The sequence below is a fragment of the Sardina pilchardus genome, chromosome 5, assembly GCF_963854185.1.
Source record: "Sardina pilchardus chromosome 5, fSarPil1.1, whole genome shotgun sequence".
In the NCBI taxonomy this organism is placed as follows: Eukaryota; Metazoa; Chordata; class Actinopteri; order Clupeiformes; family Clupeidae; genus Sardina; species Sardina pilchardus.
Genome location: NC_084998.1, coordinates 10,910,254 through 10,930,400, shown reverse-complemented (window position 1 = coordinate 10,930,400; position 20,147 = coordinate 10,910,254). Strand labels below are relative to the sequence as shown.

The 20,147-nt window shown below is 50.8% G+C and overlaps 1 protein-coding gene across 1 annotated transcript in view; it reads right to left on the bottom strand.

Moving 5' to 3' along the window:
- Positions 1–444: 444 nt before the first annotated feature.
- The window catches only part of LOC134079774 (protocadherin-16-like), an 88,603-nt gene continuing 68,900 nt past the window's right edge, over positions 445–20,147 (bottom strand). The window contains exons 4-20 of the mRNA XM_062535850.1: positions 19,911–20,147; positions 18,308–19,363; positions 17,594–17,781; positions 17,395–17,491; positions 16,835–16,992; positions 13,983–14,832; positions 12,208–12,447; positions 11,188–11,313; positions 10,829–11,038; positions 8,223–9,089; positions 7,743–7,856; positions 7,241–7,452; positions 6,894–7,045; positions 6,239–6,369; positions 5,418–5,704; positions 4,751–4,892; positions 445–4,584 (exon numbers count right to left, since the gene is read on the bottom strand). Of these exons, the coding sequence (XP_062391834.1) occupies positions 1,982–4,584; positions 4,751–4,892; positions 5,418–5,704; positions 6,239–6,369; positions 6,894–7,045; positions 7,241–7,452; positions 7,743–7,856; positions 8,223–9,089; positions 10,829–11,038; positions 11,188–11,313; positions 12,208–12,447; positions 13,983–14,832; positions 16,835–16,992; positions 17,395–17,491; positions 17,594–17,781; positions 18,308–19,363; positions 19,911–20,147 (7,670 nt within the window). The 3' untranslated portion in view covers positions 445–1,981. The remainder of the gene's footprint in view (positions 4,585–4,750; positions 4,893–5,417; positions 5,705–6,238; positions 6,370–6,893; positions 7,046–7,240; positions 7,453–7,742; positions 7,857–8,222; positions 9,090–10,828; positions 11,039–11,187; positions 11,314–12,207; positions 12,448–13,982; positions 14,833–16,834; positions 16,993–17,394; positions 17,492–17,593; positions 17,782–18,307; positions 19,364–19,910) is intronic.

Here is a 20,147-nt window from a genome sequence, read left to right as displayed (position 1 = left end):
TACATTGTCCGCTGTAACCTTGTTTTCTGTGCTGTGATTATCCTTGAGAGCCAATTCCAGTTCACACTAGAAAAAAAAAAACATGTCCTGGCACAGAGCTTTGTGATGAAGTACAAATTTAACTGACCTTCCAAAACTACTCTGGTGAGAACCAGAGAAGTTGTTCTTTGTTTAACTTTTAATTGGATTTTAATTCCCATTCCAAGGCCATGGCTTTTAATTTGGGAGAAGAACACAAGAGTCTAGTTTGACAAAAGAAATCAGTAGAAATTTATTATTTCCTTTAAATATATGTACAGATTATTTCTACCATCATTCTGCTGCCAAGTATCTTGAGAGCGGTCTTGATTAAGCCTCAAAATGGAGTCCAATGCAGTCCAATCCTTCAAGTCAAAATGATTCTCAGTTTTTTCTTTTTTTTTCTTAAGCTAATTTGCTGTCCAAATGTCTGTCATTGCATGTTAACTTTTTTTACCCAATGGGAACCAGTTTACCTTGAGGCAGTGGTGGAGTTATGCATGCACCAGAGGTAGCCAAACAATCCTCTGAAAACACGAGGACATTTGATTGCTGTCGTCGTCTCCATCCTCTGGCCCAGAACAGTGCAAGCAAACGCAGCAGAACAGAACACTGCGACTTTCAACACTTGTGTCACTTGCAGATGTCTGGGGACAAACCCCTAACAAACATGCACGTCTGATTGCGCTTGGACAACCATTAAAAACCCACCAAGACGTCGATGATGGTTCGCCTCAAATCAAACAGGACACAACCACATGTATGCCATACCACTTAACAATGCCTTGGCATCACATTGGGATATGTCACTGGCCTTTTGTTCAGAAAGCATTTCACTGAAAGACACAAGAGTGATTGGAGGAAGGGCTAGGCCCCTGCTACGAAAACGAAAAGAAAAAACACATTTGCAATACGAATCAATTTGTTCTGGTTTGAAAAAACAACAACAATCAGTCACATTACAGTGAGGCGGGGGGGTAATCATTGGCAACAAGTTAATGTCACACATAATTCGGTGAGTTTTACTAGAAGGCTACATGTCCAAGCTTTTCTACAAAAAGGCTTGCTAAGATGTATATTTTGTTTTTAAAAAAAGACATTTTTGGATATAATACAGCACTCTGGTTGCCTAAATTTCCCAACATTCCCTCTCTTCAGTATAAATAATTATCAAAGCACAGTTTTCACTCATTCACATCACAGATGTCAAAGATTCACAAACACACCATACGGCAATCCTAGAAACTATACAATAATACATCATACATACTATGGCTGCTAGCATACATACAAATATACATATACGTAAATAGATTGTAATGAAAAACCTCTTCATTGGAGGCAATGGCACCGTAAATTAACACCATACAACATAAAAAAATAAATGAGATAGACATGAAAGCATTAGACATGTTCATGAGCATCAAAATACGAAAAAAGTCTGTTCCCCTTTCAAAGTGTACATAAACAGTACAAGTCTACAAAGTCTTCAAGAGGAAAGGGTTTGGCTGACCTTGGATTTCAGTCCCAAAATCTAATAACAGTCTGACAAAAGAGCACTACACGCTTATCTCCCTGGCCAGCCAGCGAGGCGATGCAAAAAGGGCACATACATCTTCCGACATCAAAACTAAGGCTGGTCTGATAAAAAGGGCATCGTCATTGAACAGCAGCAACAGTATCAACTCTTTATAACCCTTGAGTTATCAGAGACCTACGTCACAATGTGGGTGGACAGAGGGGGGATGAGACGGTCCCCCCCCTATTGTCCTCTCTCTGTAATCTCTTCATCCAATCTCTATGGCTCACGTCAGACACTTTCTGTGGTGTCCTGCGCGAGTGCTCCCAATGACTCGTTAAGGGAGCGAAAGGTTTGCTCTTATGTGCCGTTCTTTACAGAGAAAGTCTTTGGCAGCAGCAGCAGCGGTGGCGGCAACGGCGACGGAAAACCCGAGCGAGTTGGTCAGATCCTCATCTCGGAGTCGTCGCTGTGGTCCGTGGTGGTGCTGATCATGGAGGCCGAGGGGCCCTGGGTGACCCCGAACGGGGACACGGCCGGGGAGCGGGCGGCCAGCGGCGACAGCGACGGCGAGAAGCTGGGCGACATGGCGGCCGAGGAGATGGAGCCCTCGTGGCTGATGGGCGAGCGGCGCAGCGACGTCAGGTGCGGGAACGTCCGGCCGATGGCCACCGGCTTGGGCGGCACCGACTTGGCGCCGGGGTGGGCGACGGACGTGATGAGAGGCGGCGGGTCGATCCGGGGCTTGGGGTCGGTCTTGGCCTTGGGCTGGAAGGGTCGGCGCGGGTTGTTGGGCGGTATGGTCTCGTCCTTGAGCCGGGCGATCTCGGTGAAGACGTTGGCCAGCGGCTGGAACTGCGGGCACCAGTTGAGCAAGTAGTCCCAGTTGTAGCTGCCCCGTAACTCCTCGTCACTGGCCACGATGGCGGTCAGAGAACCGTCCACCGGCGGCTTCCCATCCTCGGGGAAGGTGTAGTCCTTCGGAAGGGTGACATTCAACCCCCTGCCCACACCCAGGTATCCGCCGCCCTCATCCCTGTAGACGGGCAGCTGACCCGAGAGTAGGGTCCCACTGAGACTGCCCAGTTTCTTGCCTTTGAACCACTGGCTGGCATCCAGGGCTCCCGGCTCACAGGAGATGTCGGACAGCTGGTCGGCGTCCTGCTGGATACCCGAGTCGGGCCCTCGGGCGGAGATGTGCTCCTGCATGGACGACGTGATGCTGGCCACGCGCGGGTACTCGTTGATCATCCGGATCTCGTCGTCCTCGGCGGCCTCCGCTGAGCCTCTTCCGCTGGAGTGGGAGGGGTCCAGGGAACCCCCGCGGGGGTAGGTGGCTCCACCCGCCCCACCCTGGTCACCTCCATAGCCGGGAAGGGTTTGGTGGTAGATCCTCTCCCCTCCTGCAGATTTGGAGTCATCCAGCTTCTGCATGGCCGTGCCTGAGGTGGCGTTGCCGGTATCCTGGCCTTTCTTCCTGCGCTTGGACTTCACAACGAACAGAGCAATGGCGATGATGACCAGAATGACCACGACGCCAAGGGAGGCCGCAATGATGGATATCAGAAGGATGTTGAGATCTGGCGCCAGGCCGAAGTTGGTGTTTGTCACGTCGATGGACAGCTGAGCTGTGGTCACTCGAGAAGTGTCCAGGGGGCCATGCGCATTTATGTCTACCGTCATCAAACGGGTGTCCCTCTTTGAGCGGCCAGACCCACTCGAGTGGCTGCTGGAACTGTCCATCTTGAGGAAGACCACCCCTGAGGTCTTATTCACGTCAAAGTACGGCGAGGGATCGGGGAAGGAGTAGAGCACTATGCCGTCCACCCCTCCGTCTTCGTCCATGGCCTGGACTTGACCGATGCTCTGGCCCTTCTTGGCTCCCTCTGGGATGACAAAGGAGAAGTCGGTGGTCGTGAACATCGGATCGTACTCGTCCACGCCCGTGACGTACACCTGTACGGTGACCGTGGCCGAGTTGTTGCCGGCATCTACTGCCACCGCCACGAAATTGAAGGAGTTGATCTTCTCAAAGTCAAAGGTTGTACGAGAGCTCACTTCACCAGTGGTCTGGTCAATCAGGAAAGAGTCCCTTCCCAAGCCGGACCGATCCACCATGAAGTACTTCAGCTGGCCGTAGATTCCGGTGTCATAGTCGATGGCATGGAGCACGGTGACGGGGGAATTCGGTGGCTGGTTCTCTCGGATGTTTGCGGTCATGGTCTCGATTGGGAAATACGGCCGGTTGTCATTGACGTCCTTCACTTCCAGGGTGACCGGCGCTAGGGCGAAATGTCCGTGGCCGTCTGACGCCTGGACAATGACCACGTGTGAGGACCGGCTCTCGCGGTCCAGTGTTCGCTGCAGGCGCAGAGCTCCCGTCCACTGGTCGATGAAGAAGAGCTCCATCTCGTCGCCCGAACTGATGCTGTACTGGATCTCGGCGTTCGGGGCCGAGTCTGGGTCGGTGGCGGTCAGACGGAGAACCTCCGTGCCGGACCCCGCGCCCTCGCTCAGCGCCACCGCGTACTCGGCGCGGCTGAACACGGGCGGGTTGTCGTTGACGTCGCTGACGGTGATGACGGCGGGGACGCTGGAGCTGCGCTGAGGCACGCCGCGGTCCGACACCACGATGGTCAGGTTGTAGCGCGACGTGGTCTCAAAGTCGAGCGGCTCGGCGAGTATCAGCGTGCCCACCGTCTGGAAGCCGTGGCCCTCGATGAAACGCACGCTGCTCTCGATCTGGAAGGCGTTCCCAGAGTTGCCGCTGGCGATGGCAAAGTCGAAGCCGGAATTCTCCTGGGACATGTCTCCATCCACGGCCTCCAGGGTTAAGATGGTGGCTCCAGGGAGCTGGTCCTCAGACACCGTGGCTCGGTACTCCGACTGGTGGAACATGGGGGCGTTGTCGTTGACGTCGGTTAGCTGGACCTGCACAGTGGTGATGGACGACAGGGATGGAGTCCCTCCGTCTCGAGCCTCAATAACAACATTCACAGAGGGGCGTTCAGGGTCAAACTCCGCTTTTTCATTGATGAAGAGAGTGCCTGTGAAAATACATAAACATAAGACATAAACATCAGCGCATTTCAACTTTACAAATATCAATAAACAATTTACTGGTACATACAGATAGCAGGCATCATATATGGTAGGCTTTCAATCATTTATTTATAGTATTTTTTTCAAAGAGAAAAAATTGCACCATCTCACCATTATTAGGGTTGATATAAAAGCCATCTCTTGTAGATGACATCACTCGGTAGGTGACCTTTCCGTTCTCGCCGGAGTCTCGGTCAGTGGCCGTCACGGTGACGATAGGACTTCCAGGTGGAGAATGCTCTGGCAGGGTTACCTGGGAAATAAAAACAAGTCATGTCATGTGCGGTTTACAGCAAAGAGGAAAGGACCTATAAAAGGCGTCGTCCTAATTCATCTCCTTTCCCTCCCCAAAGTCCCTTCTCGTTAAAGGTGAAGTCATTTCCACTCACACTGGCAAACCTCAACAGTCATATTCATGTTGAGGCTGACTATAAAATTATATACTATTTATTACAGTGAGTTTGTGTATACAAGAACAAATTCCCCGTTAGGTTAATTCAATTCCATCAAATTTAATAAGGTGTGAATATCTGGAAAACCTACAACCTCTGGAGCAATAAATAAACCGTAGTATACACTTCTGATTCAAATTAAATGCAAACTGATGCAAATAAATGTAAAGTGACACACAACAAAAAACAGGTCCCATATGATTACTATTAAAAAGTCTGACACATATACAGACTCATTGAAGTGTTTCAAATACGGGAGGCTTAAAGCTGAGGTAATGTGGTAATATTCTGTGGGTTCACCGGGCCACCCCATAACTGTTATTCACCTGGTAGAGATCCTGACTGAACGTGGGAACATTATCATTCACATCTTCCACCAGGATGGTGAGGTTGGCTTCGCTCTTGTGCTTGGAGTCCGAGGCTTGGATGGTCAGAGTGTACCATGTTTTTTCCTCAAAGTCTAGCGGAGCAGTCAGAGACACTCTGCCGTTGAAGCGGTGGATTCCGAACTTCCCCTGCGAAGGCGCGTCCAGCTGGAGGGTGTAGGACAGGGCAGGGCTCGAGTCCACGTCGTTCCCCGTCACCATGGTGATCTCCGTGCCGATCAGAGAGTCTGAGGGGTGGGCAGAGGCAAACAGAGATAGCTCTCTCAGACAGGGTGACGAGTGAGGAAAAGCAGGAACGGGGGAGTGGGAACACTTAATAACTCTTGATAACTATCATGTGTGAACCAGAGTGCTCTTGAAGAGGCAGTGAGATATGGGAATAGTTATGGTCATGAGAAGTGATCGGTTGTTTTAAGACTGAGCTAAAATAGTGTTTTAAGTGCTGAGCTAAAATAAGACCCAGTCATAAGTAAAGTAGTACTGTGTATGTATGGGGCAGCATGTTCAATCACTAAAACAAGACGTGGTCATACAGTAATTTGCTGTGTATTAGCCGCATTGTGTATAAGCCACAGAACAGTGTTTTATGTAGGTTAAACGAAACAAAACCATATTAATACTATATCAACTGCCACCGTGATTTAACCTAATAGTTGAAGAAATTTAGCAAAATCAATGTATAAGCTGCGTCATATGATTGGGAAATTACGGTAAATGAAGTAGTATACAGTATGTATGGGGCGGTGTGTTCAATCACTCACTCTCTGGCACCCGCACTTCCAAAGGCAGGGGTATGGTGGGGCTGTTGTCATTGAGGTCAACGATGATCACAGTCAGAACCGCAGTGCTGGTCAACCTTGGGCTTCCCCGGTCCGTCGCCGTAACGACAAGCCTGTCCAAAGGAACATTTCCAACGTTAGAGCTTTGAGCTTTTTTTTAAAATCTCCTACAACTCTTTTTTTCCTACCCCTATTTTTTTTTTTTCAAAAGGGTAAAAAGAAAGAATTAATTTATTTTCAGGGGAAGGACAAAAAGAACACACTGATAAAATAAAATTGAACCACCAGCGGGTCAGAATATGTGGGAAATGAAACTCCCAGCGCGAGTCGGAGAGAGCAGAGGGGAGCACTTCTGAATCAAAACACATGGGGAAAGCCGAGAGGTCCGCAGCACATCACACACAGGGTGATAACGCCACCGAGAGAGAGGGGGGGGGAGGGGAGAGAGGGAGAGAGAGAGAGAAATAGAGCGCGGGAGGGAGGACTGGTACATTCCACAAAGCAGGGGAACGAAGCCCCCAAAGAGCTATGACTTCACTTCGCTGCACTGCCAGACAAAGAACACACACACGCATACAGTACAGTACATGCGGGCGCACACACACACACACACACACACACACGCACACACACTCACTTGGTCTGGGTCCAGATCTCGCGATCCATGATGGCCGCTGTGGTTATGCTGCCCGTCACAGGGTCGATCTTGAAGAGGCCGCTCATGCTGGAGGACTGGATAGAGTAGGTCACCTGACCGTTCTGCCCCTGGTCCACGTCCTCGGCCAAGACCTGTGAGGCAAAACGATTAACTCACAAACTCCCATGATTACAGGGTGTGGACATTCATTGGACAGTGGGAAGCCATAGGATAATATAAACATCTTCACCAGGTCTTTTAAAATACTCTGGAAAACTGTGTTTGCACATCATTAGATTAACTCATTTGGAAAGACGCCATGTTGACGCCACTGTGGGAGGCCTGACCTGAATGATGGGGGCGTCGTAGCCCTGTGCCTCGCGCATGTAGGCCACGTAGTTCTGCAGCTGGAAGCGCGGGAGGTTGTCATTGACGTCCTGCAGAATGAGGTTGAGGGCCATGAAGGAGCTGGAGGACGCAGTCTCTGCCTTCACCACTAGGCGGAGTCTCGGGGCGTCCTCAAAGTCCAAGCCTCTGGAGCTCTGAACCCAGATCTCACCTATGGGGATAATCAGGTACAGTATGGCCAGCTCTGAGATGTGTCTCTAGGCATCGATAATAAATTATGCAACGAAGAGGAACACATAAAACACAGGATGTGTTGGACTATCTGCGCATTGGACTATGCTTCTCCTGTGAATTTACTGGACTGTATCTTCACATTGGAGTGTGCTTCTCCTGTGAATTTAAAACTGCTTGTCAGTGCCATGCTGAACCCTCTTCCAGGAAATCTTCTACAAATTCTCTCTCTCTCTGTCTGTCTGTCTTGCTGCGTGCAGTCTCACTCACCAGTGTTAGCGCTGATGCTGAAAGACTGCAGTCTGTTTCCGCTGAAGATGCTGTAGCTGATGCCTCTGCGGGAGCCGTCCGGGAACTGGGCCTGGGCCTGTGCCACCTGAGTGCCTGCAGGGAGAGAGTGCCACCGTTAAGTCTTCACTAGAGTACAAGGGCGGACCACAGACAAAGGAAAAATATGCCTTTTTTCTGTTTTTTTTTCTCTTTTTTTCTTTTACTTTTTTCTACTTTTCCAGGAAGAATATGGTTGTTCTTGGTTGGTTCTTCACGGTTCTTCCTTTTCTCATGCCAGAAAGGTAGGCAAAAAATTTTCCCACACAATCTAGACCTACTTTGCCAAGAATCATATTGAATCATATCCGCACTATAAATCTTTCAATAACTTTCTCATGTAATTGTCATCGTTTTATTGGGATTTTTTAATCTATTAAGAGACTTGTTTGGGAGACATAATAAGCGGACCGTGTAACTGACCTTTGGCTGCGTTCTCTAGCAGGCTGACATCTCTGGCGGTGCGAGAGAAACGGACGCCGCTGTAGTCCTGCTCCTTCACGTAGATGATGACCACTCCCAGGGAGGACTGGGACGGGCTGCCCTGGTCCATGGCCTCCACGATGAGGGTGCGATGGGCCTGCGTGAGACCGCTGAGAGCCTCCGTGACCCGGATCTCCCCGGTCAGCGAGTTGATGGTGAAGCCCCTCACGGGGCTGGCGAAGCGGTAGAATACGGAGCCGTTGGCACCGAAGTCCTTGTCCTCGGCGCGCATGGTGGCCACCACCTGATGCACGGCCACGGTCCTGCTGGACACGTTGATGACCAGGGGGTCCTGGACGAAGAAGGGCGCGTTGTCGTTGACGTCCAGCACGGTGACGGTCACCTGGGTGGTGGCGTTGCGCGGCGAGGCCGGGGAGCAGTCGACGGCGACCACCTGGAAGCTGTAGGAGCTCCGCCGCTCGCGGTCCAGCGGCCCGGCCGTGGTGACGCGGCCCGTGTCCGGGTCGATGGCGAACGCGCCGCCGGCCTCGTGGCTCAGGAAGTACACGATCCTCCCGTTGTCGCCTTCGTCGGCGTCCGAGGCGGACACCTCCAGCAGCAGCGAGCCCTCGGCCGCGTCCTCGGAGATGTCGACGGCGTGGCTGGCGCTCGGGAACGCCGGGCTGTTGTCGTTGACGTCCAGCACGGAGATCTGCACCTGGGTCACGCTGCTGAGGGGAGGCGTGCCGCGGTCCTGGGCCGCCACCTCCAGGGTGTAGCTGGCCCGGCTCTCACGGTCCAGGCCCCGGGACGTGGACAGCGCTCCGGAGGCCCGGTCCAGCTGGAAGTCTCCGTCAGGATCGCCAGCTGCAGAGAGGGGGATAGAGAGAGGACACGACGTGACCACTCGCTGGAGGTTCAGTGGCCTGGAACAACCCTTCGGAGTGTTATAAAAGCACAACACGTGTGTGCATTATATCTTATTTCGCGACCATAAAAGCATTCCAAGTACTCTTATTAAAATGTTTTCAATGCAAACATGCCAATGTCATCAGTACTGCAGATAAACCAGACGTCATATGCCACGTTGTCATATGCTATAACGCCGCTGCATTTTGAGTGCACGTTTAAGTCAATGTTTAGAATGTCTTATGATAATAATAATGTCATTTGGAAATTATTTTGACTGCTTAATAAACAGATAAAGCCTTTTCACATATACAGCTGCACAGTACAGAGCGTCCCACAACTCCCGTCCCACAACTCAAACGTGACTGTTTTTTTTTTTAAAGCCATCAGAATGACCTATCATGGTCTGAAACACAATGGAACCCAGGGTGCATATTATTCCAAAGAGCACTCTCAGCTCAACCACACGCTCAATCCCTGGCCTGCACCACAGACACACACTGAGCTTTATCTTCACTTCAAAAACAGAAAAACTTTGAGGCTATCCCAGGTGAATCTTGTGAGATAAATAAGTAAGCTTATGTCAGATCTAAAGCCCTCGGTGAACACTTTGGTGTTTCTTTGAAGATGTCACCGCAATCAGGTCAAACTTCCGAATGATGAACGCTAGTAGCAAGTTTATATTCTATACACATACAGATGCCTGCTGTTACTGTGATGATCACACGCACTCATGCACACCTGCATGAACACACACATTCACCACAACCCCTCACACACACACACACACACACACAAACACACACACACACACACACATAAACGCACACAAATATACACACTGTGTTAGATCTGGTGACAGTAAGATTTCAGTCTTTCCCAGGTAAATCCACTGAGCTTTAGGCATTCTCATTCTCTGCTGAAACTCACGAGCCAGACCCCCGTGTTCCCATGTGAGTTTCAACTGCGAGGGAATCACACCTGACGCATACACAAGATGTCAGATTATGTGCACTAATGAGGCATACCTGTGATCCACTTCAGAAACCAGGCCATACTCACCGAGGACGCAGGGAGAAAACATCTATTGTTAAATCCCCCTAGAGGTTTCCAGCAGCACAAGCTTTTGGGGAATACTAATGAAAGCACACTCACGAGTTGGTCTAATAGAGTAGGAATGCAAGGCTATGGGAAACCACCATTCATACAATAACAGAAGCTATTCTACGTCTATCTTGTACACTGGCCTCAAAAACACTACGGAAAACACAACTCAAAGTGTGAGTGAGGACTCGAGGAGCAAACATACTGGGCAGCTATAAACAACCAGTGTTCTCAGGCCAGTGACTACTGTCTCTACATGATCCTGTACTCCACTGTCCAAAAGTACTGAAATATGAGTAACAAGGACTGTAAGCGTAGTTGTGTTGTATCTCATGTGGTAGGGGTGGGAGGGGGATGGGGGGTGGTTATGTATGGGTAGGTGTATCTGTATTGTTACAATGCCTCACGTATGTTGTTACCCACCAATACAATAAAAAATGAGTACCAAAGAAAAAACAAGGATGGTATGTGTGCGCACTGGAGATGACCAGCCTACAGTACCCATGATCTTGTACTCTTGTCCACTTGTCCAAAAGTATTCAAACATGAGTAACGAGGACAGTGTGTGTGCCCACTGGAGGTGACCAGCCTACCTATGATCCTGTACTCCAGCTCTCCGCCCTCTCCCGTGTCCAGGTCCGTGGCTCGCAGGACACACAGCTCCACGGGCGCCTGGTTCTCGGGCACCTCCAGGCTGTGCTGCGGCCGGCCGAACACCGGCGCGTTGTCGTTCTCGTCCAGCACGGCGATGTGCACCGTGGCCTTGGCGAAGTTTGGCGGCATGCCACCGTCCTTGGCATAGACTGCGGCGACACAACACGATCGGTTAGAACAACACAGGTGTGGGGGAAAGGTACTGTACGTGCGGCGGGTCGGTAATTGGAAAACGTTGGCAGCAGTTGCAAAGCCGCGCTGTTACTACTACAGCTGTGCTATAAGGGGCTGACTGTACCTGTTAGAGTGTAGTGGTCCTGCTGCTCTCTGTCCAGGGCTTCGGTGACCGTGATGACGCCCGTCTCTGGGTTGATGGTGAACCCATCTTCAGACACTCCCCCGTAAGTGACATGTCCATTTGTTCCTGAGAAAAACACAATGGAGAGATTATCGCGTGATCGTCAATGCTGACCTCCAGTTGACCTCCATTGTATCAGATACTACTGTTTTTATTCATCTATTTTCAGACATTATTGCAAGATGAGGGTTGCGGTTGGATGCTATCACTCACAAAAAACTATTTGTAAGTTGACTTTGTGTGGTCAGCTAAAATGTAAGAATGTAAACAAGTAAAAGTCATAATAATTAAATGAAAAGCTTTTCCTTACGCCTGTAAATACTCTATGTGTTTCATTAAGATATATAATATGTATTTTATAGATTTTCCATTGGTCAACCAAAATCTACAATACGGACTACTAAAACATGTGTTGCTCGGAATTGTTTTTGTGAAAAGACAATAAATACACTCCATATGTTCCACTAACAGCTCAGTATGCTGAGAAAGCATTTGACACAAGTTTGCGCTTTCTCTTTGTCTCTGTCATTCTCTCTCCCTTTCTCTCCTCGGTCCTTGGCACCCGTTTGCCCGATTGCGTGCAAAGTGAGAGGGCCTTGGCAAACAACACCTCCTTACTTCACTAATAGTTCCTGGACGGGGAGTTTATAATCGTCCTGTTTCATATTCTCCTGACTCAGACTGTCAGAATGCAGGCCCACACCCCCTTTCCCAGTGTTTGATTAAAAACAAACACTGCTGTCTTACAATGTGGCAACACAGCATTACATTATTCCCTTCACAACAAGCCAGCGCTGAATTAGGCCACAGTGTTTACCCCAGCCTAATCTGGATAGTGTCTGCAGCTACACAAGACATGACTGAATGCAGGAGAAATGCTCCATGCACTACAGTGGAGAGCGCAGGCCAGCATCGAATGGCGTACGAATGGCGTAGGTCGCTCAGGGACGCCGCGGTCACCTTGGTCGCGATCTGTGGCCGAGACTGTGAGGACGGTGGTCCCGGGCTCCTGGTTCTCCTGGATCTGGGCCTCGAACGTGCTCTTCTCGAACAGCGGGGCCTCGTCGTTCACGTCGATCACCTGCACGGACAGCACCTGCGTGGTGGAGTGCTGGGGCGTCCCGTGGTCCTCGGCGACGATGGTCAGGTTGAAGGTTTCCTGCTCTTCTCGGTCCAAGGCTTTGAGGATAGAGAGAGAACCTAGGCAGAGGAAAAAGAAAGAAAGTTAGAAAAAAAAAACAAGGGAAGAGAGAAGGGAGTGAGAAGAAAAAGTGTGGTCGTAAAATGTTGTTGTTTTTTTTTTCCGTGTGGTATTTCTGCAGAAGCCAAGCGAAAGGTTAATGCATGCAAGGAAGGAACTTCAAGCAGCTTCCACATCTGCAAAAAGGTGCAAGCTGAAGCTGTAAGATACATTGCAAGATGAAATTGTGTGCATGATAATGAACATACACACAATACACAAAAGCATATCAGCTCCCCATGGGTTCAGAGAGAAACGCTCAGCACCAACACACACACACACACACACAAAACTTAAACCAAGGTGTTCACACTACCTGTGAGACCGTTTGGAGTTGCATACTTTAGGGAGCTGTAAAAAATGTTTTGGCTGCAACTTCTATTTTTCCATACTGAGAGAGAGGCAGTAAACACATTCATTTCTAGCCTACCAAGACACATCTACATAATAGACTTGATATAAACACAAAAAAAGTCTCATGAAATACACAGTGCACCACACAAATCACTGGTATACAAACATTCAAGGTTCCACGATGACATTTTCGGAGAGCACTTTCCTCCTTAACCATTAAAATCCCGAGTCCCGAGTCCAAAAACAGTAAATTTTAAGCACTGTCTTACCAAATACTACTTAACACTTTTTCCCTTTACTAAAACCCCATTTTTGTAGCTCGTCTTAACGGTTAGTGGTTGAACTGAGGTGAGAGTTTCTGAGAGTTTAAACAGAAGCACCGACGTGATGATGCAGGGCTGTTTGCTTATGGGAGACATCTGTGTATGGGCCCCGCTTTTATTTATAATTCACTCGACACACTTTTGCCTTAAACACTTCAGCCGCTGTTTGGGTTTGCTTCCGTCCCCCGTCCCCCCCACCCCCACCCCCTCTCCCCTGTTCCGAGGGCTCTGCTTATGCGCTTAATGGCCGAACGAACCCACTGCCAGACCACCACCACCGACAAACACTCGAAAAATACTCCCCGGTCTCTGGTCAGTATCAGTCCATTATAACCCACACTTGGTTGCGGCAATTCTGGGCCGGACAGAAAAAATGCGTATGCATAAAGCAGAAATGTTAAAAATCAGAAGGCGTTCATTTATGAACCATTTGACATTAATGGAATAAAAAGGTTTCCCCAGCTGGCAAATGGATTAAACGTCTTTGTCGTTTCAATCCAATCCAGGGGTGTGCATTAAAGTAGGTCTATATTAGCACTCTTTGATGATGGGGGAAATTTTACGCTAATGGACGTTATTCATCAAATCAAAGGGGCGCCACGTATAGGCCTTCCCAACTCAAATAAAACTCACACTCCCATGACTATAAAGCTTTCATGAAAATTACTCTTTCATGCAAAGCAAATCGGCCTGGAGAGGCGAAAAAAAAAACAAAGCACTCCAAACAGATGTGGAAATTAAGACGTTAGCAGGAGCAGGAGCAGGAGCTGAAGCTGAAGCTGAAGGCGTTGGCTGCCGTTCGTTAGTCCATCTCTTACCGGTGTTTGGGTTCAGGCTGAATCTGCCGGCGCTGTTGCCCGTCTGGATGCGGTAGGACACGCGTCCGTTCTCGCCCTGGTCGGCGTCGCGGGCCATGACGAAGAGCACCACGAAGCCCACCGGCTGGTCCTCCATGACGCTGACGGCGGCGGGCGAGCTGAAGACGGGCGCGTTGTCGTTCTCGTCCGTCACGTAGACGCGCGCCGTCACCGAGCCCCAGCGCCTCTGGCTCGGGTCCTGGCAGGAGTCGGTGGCCCGGACCACCAGGAAGAGAGACGAGGTGGCCTCGTGGTCCAGCTCCTGGGCCAGGGTGAGCACCCCGGTGGCAGGGTCGAGGGTCAAGAGGTCCGGGTTGTCGGGCCAGCGCTGGTGGACGGAGTAGCGCACCTCGCTGTTGGGGCCGCTGCCGTCGCCGTCGGTGGCCTGGAAGGTGTAGATGGACGAGCCGGCCGGCGTGTTCTCGGGGATGACGATGGTGACCGGGTCCTCGGGGAAGTGGGGCGCGTGGTCGTTGCTGTCCTGCACGTTGATGTCCAGCTGCACCATGTGGGTGCTGGGGTAGGCCCTGGAGAAGTCGTCCACCTCGATCTCGAGCGCGTAGTGCGCGCCCTTCTCGTAGTCCAGCTCGCGCGCCAGGAACACTTCTCCCGTGAGCCGGTCCACCATGAACGTGCCGTCCTCGTCCGTGCCGCCCACTACCAGGTAGGTCACCTGGCCCTCGAGCGAAACGTCCCGATGGTCGTGCGATCTCACCGAGCCAATCACAGAGCCAGGTTTGGCGCCCTCCACAGAGTTTATGGTCATAGATAAAGTGTTGGGCTTGGGAGAAGCTCTGACAGAACTCTGAACCTGTTGAGAGAAAAAACAAAAAAATCCAAAAAAATTGTTGGAATTAGATCTGACAAATACAAGATAATAAAACATGAACGCATAATAAATAATACATTTCCCATTATGTACTCTGATGCTATCAACACCATCAAAAGCATGTCAATAGCAGGCCACGATATCTAAAGGCAGATGGAAAACAAAGGCATGGGGACACACTCCACCCTGTTCAATATGACAACAAACCAAACAGATCAAAGATCAGTAAACGGCAGAGAATAAAAAGATCTACAAACATTTCATCCTTTTTGATAGACCCTGGGACTATCAATCAGATTGATCAGATCAGAGCGATCAGAGCGATCAGATTTCCACTGAGCGACATACCAATAAAAAAGTATCCCATAAAATGACAAAAGTCAACTTAAGTTCTATAAAAACAATCTGTTTGATACTGAATAGTGTCACTATAAGTTGTATCTCTCTCTCTCTCTCTCTGTCTGTCACTCTCTCTCTGTCCCTTGCTCTCTCTCTTTCTCTCTCTCTCTCTCTCTCTCTCTCTCTCTCTCTCTCTCTCTCTCTCTCTCTCTCTGCCTGAGATATAGGGTATGTGTTCAGATAACTCCAAGCACAACATACATGGGCTGTTTAAGCTAAACCAATTTGGCTGCAATTAAACTGTCAGATACATGAAAGCGGCGTGAGGTCATTTCCTGCATGCCTCTTCCCATGACTGCCCCCATAAAAACTTCGGTTACTGACAAGTGGAGTGCTGCACTCTCTCTGATCTACATTAATTAACCCATAAATTAGCACGCCAGAGCATCTCTGGTGTTATTGCAAGGCGCGGTGAAATATCCCACTACGGATATCTCTCTCTCTCACATTTTCCATTTGCAATTTTCACACGTAGCGATCTCTCAATGTCATCATCATCCACCAGGCACCTTGCTTCACCCAAAAAAATATGACGCGAAATATAATCTCGCTGTTATTATGATCAAATGTCTCCCCTGGGCGCGCTACTGTGTCAGGAAGCGGCGACGGCGCGTGTATGTGTGTGTGTGTATGTGTCTGCACATGTGTGTGTATGTCTGTGTCTGTGTGTGTGTGTGTGTGTGTGTGTGTGTGTGTGTCGTGTCCGTGATCAGAGGGAGCCGCAGCTGGGCCTCATCACAGGCCATCTGGGAGCGTTTGATCCCAAGGTGCTTTTCCCCCTCCACTAATCTGAGAGTCACACAAGCACAGCACAGGCAAATCGGAGGCATCTGTTCGCTCTACAATTAGCATCCTGTTCCTCTTTGAACGCTGCACCTCAGCAGAGGTGAAAAAAAAACGAGAGAGAGAGAGAGAGGTTGAGGGTGTATTATACTATGGAAAGCACATCAGGTCTTTCTGGAATTCTAGAGTTACGGTCATTTTTTTCCCCCTCGCTCGCTTTTTTTCTCCTCGATAAGTGAAAAAGGAACAAATCTCAAAGTCAGTTTCTGACAGGTCAGCTGAGGGTGTTGTATATCATTCGTCTGATGTGGCTGCGGCACTTTCTGGAAGTATGCGGTTTGATGGGCTCAATATCACACGCAGGGGCATCTCTCACACCACATGCCGGGTCTGAGTAACCTGTGCGCACCTGAGGCGCAACACTCCGGAGTGATTTAGTGAACAGGGTTCAGAAGTGTAAAATATATGTTTTCAGTAAGGATCAGCATGATGGTAGCTGAGCAGGAGAGAGTCACTCACATGTGTGAGTCACATCTTGTGAATGTATGGGAATGTTCAACAGGTGTATGTGTGCAAGTGTGTGTGTATGTGGCTATGGTTATGGTATTTAGCTGACAGATGTATACCTGTATACTGTATGTCTGTGTGTGTGTGTGTGTGTCTTATGTGGTTATGGTTATGGTATTTAGCTGACAGATGTATACTTATGTGTGTGTGTGTGTGTGTGTGTGTGTGTGTGTGTGTGTGTGTGTGTGTGTGTGTGTGTGTGTGTGTGTGTGTGTAAATGCACAGCTGTACCCACCTGTATGCGTAGCGTGCTGCTGGAGCTCTGCGGGGGAGATCCGCGGTCAGAGGCCGACACGGTGAGTGTGTACTCGGCCTTCTCTGCTCGCCTCAGAGGGGACGCCGAGCGCAGCTCCCCCGTGTTGGGGTTCAGAGAGAAACGCTCAGCTCTCGCACCTATGCACACACACACACACACACACACACACACACACACACACACACACACACACAGACAGACAGACAGACAGACAGACAGACAGACACACACACACACACACACACACACACACACACACACACACACACACACACACATATAAACACACACACACACACACACACATACACAAACATACACACACACACACACACACACACACACACACACACAGACAGACAGACAGACAGACAGACAGACACACATACACACACACACACACACACACACATATAAACACACACACACACACACACACATACACAAACATACACAGGAACAAGTTTAGCTACAGTACACAGTATGAAACAGATAAATGAATGCGGTATGGCTCTAAGGGCATAGATATGTTGGCAAACCTGAAAGGGAATAGAATATGGTGCCGTTCTCCCCCTCATCCGGATCCTTGGCTTGAATGGTTCCGAGTAGAGTTCCAGGTGGCACGCCTTCCAGAACCTACAGTGGAGAACCATGGGAACGTAGCCACAGTCAGTATCACAGAGAATGACACAGAAAACATGAGCTCATGTTGGAGGTATGGCGCACTGATCATCTCACCTGAATGAGCGTCTCTTTGCCAGGCTGTGTGTGGGTGAAGGCCGGGGCGTTGTCGTTGTCGTCCAGAAGTGTGATGTGTGCGGTGCCCGTAGCGCTGCGTGGCGGGGTGCCACCGTCCTGCACCACCACCACCACCTGGTAACTGGACTGATGCTCGCGGTCCAGCTCTGTGCGAGTGCTGATCTCTCCTGTGAGGCAGAGATTGAGATTAAGAGAGATGGAGAGAGAGAGAGAGAGAGAGAGAAAGAGAGAGAGAGGAACAAGGAGAAAGATTAGAATGAGTCAGAGAAGAAAGGAATGAGAGAACGGAGGGGGGAGGGAGAAAGGGGTTGTGGGAAAATGAAAGAAAGAGAAAGCCACAGACAGGGTGATATTTGTAACAGGAATACAGTGGACGCGTTTCGGGGGAATTTCTGCTACAAATTGGGTCCTTTAATCACACACGCGCGTTTCGCTCGGTCCAGCGGGTGCAGCAGGAACGAGGCGTCCCTGCCAGTGCCTGAAGTTTGAGCCAGAGCTTCATCACAGCGAAGCGCGGCCTTTCCTGCGCGCCCTCCTCATAATCACAACAGGCCTGCTGAGCGCACCGCGCGACTTTCCAAATAAAAGATTAAAGCGTTTTTAATTAGAAATCGACCGCCTGTTTTCTTCTCGCGCAAATTAAAAAGAGAGATACTAATCGTTTCACCCTCGGTCGGTCTCAGCCAGCCTCACCTGTCTGGGAGTTGATCTGGAAATGGCGGTCGCTGTGGAGGAGGCGGTAGGTCAAGCGGCTGTTGAGGCCGGCGTCTCGGTCCGTTGCCGCGACTCTGCCGAAGCCCGTCCCTTCCGGAAGGTTCTCCCGCACGGCCAGGAAGACGCGCTCCTGGGAGAGCCGGGGGGAGTTGTCGTTCTCGTCGGTGACGGACACCCGGACGGTGGCGCTGCCCGTCTTCTTCAGGTGCCCGCTGCCGGACGTGGCCAGCACGGTGAGCAGGTAGATGTCCTTGGCCTCGCGGTCCAGAGCGCTCTTCACGAACAGCCAGCCGCTGTCGGGCAGGACGCCGAAGCCGGCCGCGTCGCCGTCCGGCCGCAGGTGGTAGGACAGGGGGGCCGAGGCCGCCCCTGACCCTCCATTGACGGTGCCAACTTCCCTGTGCCTGGCGCGCACCTGGAGGAAGCGGGTGTTGAGCGCGGTGCCCTCCTTGAGCTCCACGCGGTAGGTGAGCGTGTCGAAGACGGGGCCCTGGTCGTTCTCCGCCTGCACGTGCACCACCAGCGTGAAGGTGGCGCTGAGCTGCGGCGCGCCGCTGTCCTTGGCCACCACCAGCAGGTCGTAGCGCGGCGCGCTCTCGTACGACAGCGCGCCGATCAGACGCACCTCGCCGCTGCTCCGCTCCACGCCGAACGCCCGCTGGCCGCCGTTGTTGCCGCCGCCGGCCGACACCAGGTCGAAGCTCAGCTGGCCGTTGGGGCCCGAGTCGCGGTCCTCGGCCTGGACGCGGTACACCACCGCGCCCATCTTGGTGGCCTCGGGGAGGAGGAGCGACTCGGACGAGGAGGGCAGGAAGGCGGGCGCGTTGTCGTTGACGTCGGCGATGGTGACGCGCACGCGCGCGTGGCCGAAGGCCGGCGGGGAGCCGGTGCGCGCCTGCACCTCCAGGATGAGCGAGGAGCAGGCCTCGTGGTCCAGGGGGAGGCTGGTCCGGAGGGCGCCGGTCTCCGAGTCCACCGTGAAGTAGCCGTCGGGGTCACCGGCAGAGATCGTGTAGAAGATATCTTTAGAAACACCTGTTGAGGAGGAGAAGAGAAGACAAGAAGAGAAGGGAGGAGAAGAGAAGAGAAGAGAAGAGAAGAGAAGAGAAGAGAAGAGAAAGGGAAAGAGAGAGGGCATGTCAGTTCATAAGCCCTGCAAGGTAATTCCTAAATCATTTTTACCCATTCACTTGTCAGCCAATAAGTGCTATTAACGTCTGCAAAAAAAAAAGACTATATCAACAGAGTCGAGGGAAGGAATTTTACATGGACGTGAACTGTGCTGATACAAACCACAGCTGGGACCCTGTTTGTACATCTGGCCCAAGGCTGGTGGGAACACACTGCTGAAGGACACTCAGCATTGTATATCAGAACCTCTGATGGACAGCAATGTATACACAACGTAATCCCAAGATTAGGTGGTATTGTGTGACTATGTCTAAAGTAGCTATGTAAGTAATCTATACAGTGCATTGTGTCCTATAGGACAAGGCTAAACACAAAGAGAGAGAGAGAGAGAGAGAGAGAGAGAGAGAGAGAGAGAGAGAGAGAGCATGTGTGTCATTTGGCAGGGGCTCACCGGTCCTGCTGCTGGCTCGAACCACGCCGATTTCAGTCCCGCGGAGAACGTCCTCCGATACCGTAAAGAAGTACTGGCCCTGCTCAAACACAGGGGGCGCCACTGAGCCCTCCACTACGCTGATGTTGACCTTGGCGTTGACGGGTGCGGTGAGGCCGCCTCCGTCCTTGGCGGAGATGACCATGGTGATGACAGAGTTGGCTTTGCCGTGGAGAGAGCGTGATAGAGAGATCACAC